This window comes from Rhea pennata, chromosome 16 (genome assembly GCF_028389875.1).
Source record: "Rhea pennata isolate bPtePen1 chromosome 16, bPtePen1.pri, whole genome shotgun sequence".
NCBI classification, from domain to species: Eukaryota; Metazoa; Chordata; class Aves; order Rheiformes; family Rheidae; genus Rhea; species Rhea pennata.
This window is the reverse complement of record NC_084678.1, coordinates 11,704,850-11,709,039: the sequence shown is the minus strand read 5'-3', so window position 1 is coordinate 11,709,039 and position 4,190 is coordinate 11,704,850. Positions and strand designations below refer to the sequence as shown.

At 39.3% G+C, this 4,190-nt stretch overlaps 1 protein-coding gene across 1 annotated transcript; it reads right to left on the bottom strand.

Annotated features, from left to right (window-relative positions):
• Window positions 1-2,219: 2,219 nt before the first annotated feature.
• MC3R (melanocortin 3 receptor) lies at window positions 2,220-3,200 on the bottom strand. The gene has a single exon (XM_062589237.1). The coding sequence runs from the start codon at window positions 3,195-3,197 to the stop codon at window positions 2,220-2,222; it is 978 nt and encodes a 325-aa protein (XP_062445221.1). The 5' UTR covers window positions 3,198-3,200.
• Between the last annotated feature and the right edge of the window lie 990 nt (window positions 3,201-4,190).

The window sequence follows — 4,190 nt, the reverse complement described above, 5'->3', positions numbered from 1 at the left end:
GCTAATTTCTGTGTACCTTTGTGAAAGCATGAAGAATTAGTAGGTCTTTGCCCATGTTGATCTTCATTGCTACTACTGTGTATTTGGCTATACATGGTTTGACATGGCATGGTGCTCTGATAGAAGTAAACAGAATTCTAAGCAATATTTTCAGATTATTTTATTCAACAGATGTATTTTTTTTTTTTTACTTAAAGGCAAAGTGCAGCATGAATCAAAGTCCCATCTAAAATCACTTTTAAAAAGAGAGATAAATAGAATATTGAGTACAATAATAGCTAAATACACAATAACCTGAGGCAGAATATCATGGTAAACCATGCTCTAGAAAGTAAAGGTACATAACATAGAAAACAGGTAAGTTTTTTTTGCAACAAGTAGGTACAGTATTTCCATACTCTAAGAAAGGTTGCTTGTGTGGTTTCCTATGATGACTTGTTTCATTAATGTGCCACATCAGGCATCACAAAAGCAAGACAAACTGAGCTAACAAAAGAGTATCTTAATACTTTGTCGGGGGCTGCCAAACTATGATTTGTAAGACACGAATGGGCTTGAAAGCAACTCTGTATTAGCTTACTGCCAGTTGTTGGGATTTTCTCTGTTCTATGATCTTGATCTGGAATGTGGGACAACTTTGTTTTGGACAGCAATGTGTTGGGGAATAAGGTGAGCAGACATGGATGCTGGGAGCTGCTGCTTTGTGTAGGAGCAGCTTATTAGGTCATCTGAGCCTGTGAGGATGTGGTGCTTGGCAGCATGAAAATTGTACACCCCATGGGACTGGGAAGTTATCTAATTCCCTAGTGATCACAGGTCATAGGATGCTGAGATATAACACAACCACAAAAATATTGTCAGCCAGCGTTTGCACACTGTAGGGCATCTCTTCCCCCTGGTCAACGAGAGCTGGGTTCTGGTGCTAGTAGCAGTAAAATATCATCAACATAGAATTTTTCCAGGCTGGACTAGAGGCAGGCTAGACTAGCTCTGCCTAGGGGACTGTTCCACATCTGACAGAAGGGTGCCCCAGAAATAATAAGCTAGTTACTCCACTCAAATGAAAAGAATTCTAGAGATCTTTTAGATGTTTGAAAATGATAGACAACATTTGATTTTTCTGAGGGCTTCAGGTTACTACCTTTACTTTCTTTCTTCAAAAGTGAGATACTAAAGGGGTACTAAGTCACCTTTAGAGTGGCCTACAGTTTTCCTAGTGTGGCATAGTCTGTGTATGCTGCCTGTACATTGTACTATATACAACTAACTAACTTGAAAACTTAGCCATATGGCTATCTCTAAAGATTCTGTGCAGCTTAGCACAAAACTAAATTTAAACTATTTTGCGTTTTATCTATTTCCTGGGTTCTGTTCTGTGTAGTCTTCAAAATTTTCTAGGGATGAGCCTTATTGGTAAATATTTATCAAAAGGTGATTTCTATGCTTAATTAGTTATTAATATACAAAAAACTACATTGATCAGTGCATCACAACGAAAACATAACTTTTGAGGCTGTAATGCTCATATGTCACAGGGGATGTAAATGGCTTCTTCAGGTGACTCACTTCTATCAGTCAACTGCTTAAGTTACACTATCACTTCGACTGTTTCTTTTCACTTAGTTGACGTCTGCTGAAAGAATATTTCAGTGCAGGAAAATGTTTGCTTTCACCATTTAAATATTTTCACAGTCTTCTTTATAGCAAGCAGCACAAGTGTCAGTCTATTCATTAAAAGGTGAAGGCACAGGAATGACTACAGAGCAGTGCTGTTAGCTATCAGTATTTTGACTTGTTTTACAAACGAATATCTTTCCAAAGGTATTACAAATGGAATCTTTTAGAAAACACTGACTTCTATGGCACAAAGATAAAGCAACAGGTACTGATGAAGGGTAAAGATTATCATTCAAGTCTCTCTAAGTTATCATTCACTTTCAGGATTCATTTTTCCAAGAAACTAGTTTTTTGATCTATTTTGCAAGCTACTCTGATTTCGCTTCTGTTAGAACTATTTAAATAACTTCAAATCATTCAGCTGAATCTGGTTTTCATTCTGAAAAATATAAATCAAGGCATCAAGTAAAAGATTTTTTTTCCTCTGCCCTTCCTTCATGCATTACTTTTAAAATGGAGCTGCTGTGTATATAGATACATGAATACATATAATATTCTCACTGTATGCATTCTCTTTCTGTATCAACACAAAAGGCAGCTGTTTACAACATGCACTGTCCCATGCTCATGCCATAACAGCAACACACTATTTCTTTGAAAGTCTTTCTCATCTCCAGACTCCGGAAAGCATAAATGAGTGGGTCAATTACGGAGTTGCACATTATCAAGACCAGATAGGTATTGAAGTGTGAAGTGTAGCAGACACAATAGGGGTTCATTGGGCATGAAATGATGAGAATGAGGTGAAGGAAGAAGGGTGCCCAGCAAACAATGAAGACCCCAAGTAATATAGTGATTGTCACGGCTCCCTTCATGCAGGTGCGCTGGTAGGGCACCCCATCCACAGGCAGGGCTGCAATCCGCTTAACGTGCAGGCGTGCAAACAAGAACATGTGAACGTAAAGGGAGGCCATGAGAAAGAGCATGGTAAAGAACATGGTGATGAGACAGACAATGACAGTTTTGCTTTCTGAGTAGGCAATGAATATGATGCCACAGATAATACAAGCAATCCAAATGACCACAATCAGGGTTAAAGCTTTCTTCACAGTCATGATACTGTGGTAACGGAGAGCATAGAAAATAGTTATGTACCTGTCAATGGCTATAACCAAGAGGTTACAAATTGAAGCTACCAAAGAAATACAAATCATTGAGTCAAAAACATTGTCCATATGCTGAATAAAATGGTCATCAATGATCAAATAGCCATTGCTCAGAATTGCGATCATAATAGTCTCCAGAGCATTTGACATGCTCACTAACATATCTGCCACAGCCAAACTACAAAGGAAGAAGTACATGGGAGAGTGTAGGTTTCCATTCTTCAGCACTGCAAGAATGACGAGGATATTTTCCAGTAGGCTGATGATTCCTAAAGTCAAGAAGACCTCGGCTTTTATGAAGACTTGCTCACAAAATCCATCACTGCTTCTGTTGTTGAGAATCAAGTCATTGAAGTCTTCAGTGACATTAAGCAGCACAGGCTGAAATGAAAGTGCGAAGTGAGTAGTATTCATTTGCAGCAAGCACTTGAACTCACAAGCAATTGTGGACTTGGGAGAGCACAAGATTAAAAAAAAAAGAAAAAAAAAAAGACAAAAGGAGAAAAGAAGTTCTTCCAAGTTGTCACTGTGCACAGGGAACAGAACCAAGCAGGACTTTCCTTTAGTTGCTTTTGCAAGTAGAAACATGAAATCTTCATTCACAGTGGATTTTGTGTCAGTCAGAGGCTGCTCTTTTCCCTTAGAACAAAGTGATCTGCAAATTTGGTAGGCTTAAACAGTTTTCTCTGAAGTGAAAAAACACTAGCAGCACATTACTGGTTCTGGTTCTCCTGTTGATTAAAAGCAGGTAATTTTCTTATCTGACACAGTGAGCTGGGGCCAGTGCAGGTTTGCTGCAAGTATGTCGCAGCTCAGTGAAATCTCTCTTGCTATTTCAGTGGCAAGAAGGAAAAAAAGAATCAAGGGATTTATACATTCATGAAAGAATAACAACTCCTACTTAACCCTCTGTGCAGTGCAGTGGCCATTAGAGAGTGAGCACCTTTTTGACTGACAGCTACAAACAGCAGGTTGAGCATCCCCATGACTGTGTCCCCGATCAGATCTAAAACTGTCTGGCGCCCTCTACAGATGAAAAATATGATCGGTTTCCTTTACAATTGTCCAAAAGGTGGAATTTTCATCCAGCAAAACTTTATGCCTGACCTAGTGAAGGTGCTGTCAGATGTGTGCCTACCATCCTTATATGTACTTCATCTACCCAGAAGCAGAGCTCTTCTTGTCCAGCTCAAAAGAGCTGGCTGAACCTTGCTCCCAGACAATACTTTCCTTGAGGGAGTCACTCGGACTTTGGACCTTACCCTTAAAAACAACAACCTGAGAGTGAGCTGTAGCGCAGATGGGAAGTGGGTTTTAAAAAAAAACAAACAAAAACCCACCCATGACTGTTGCTGAGATGCTCTACAAGGTAACTAGGTGCTGTTGATTTCATCAGATGAAAACTCC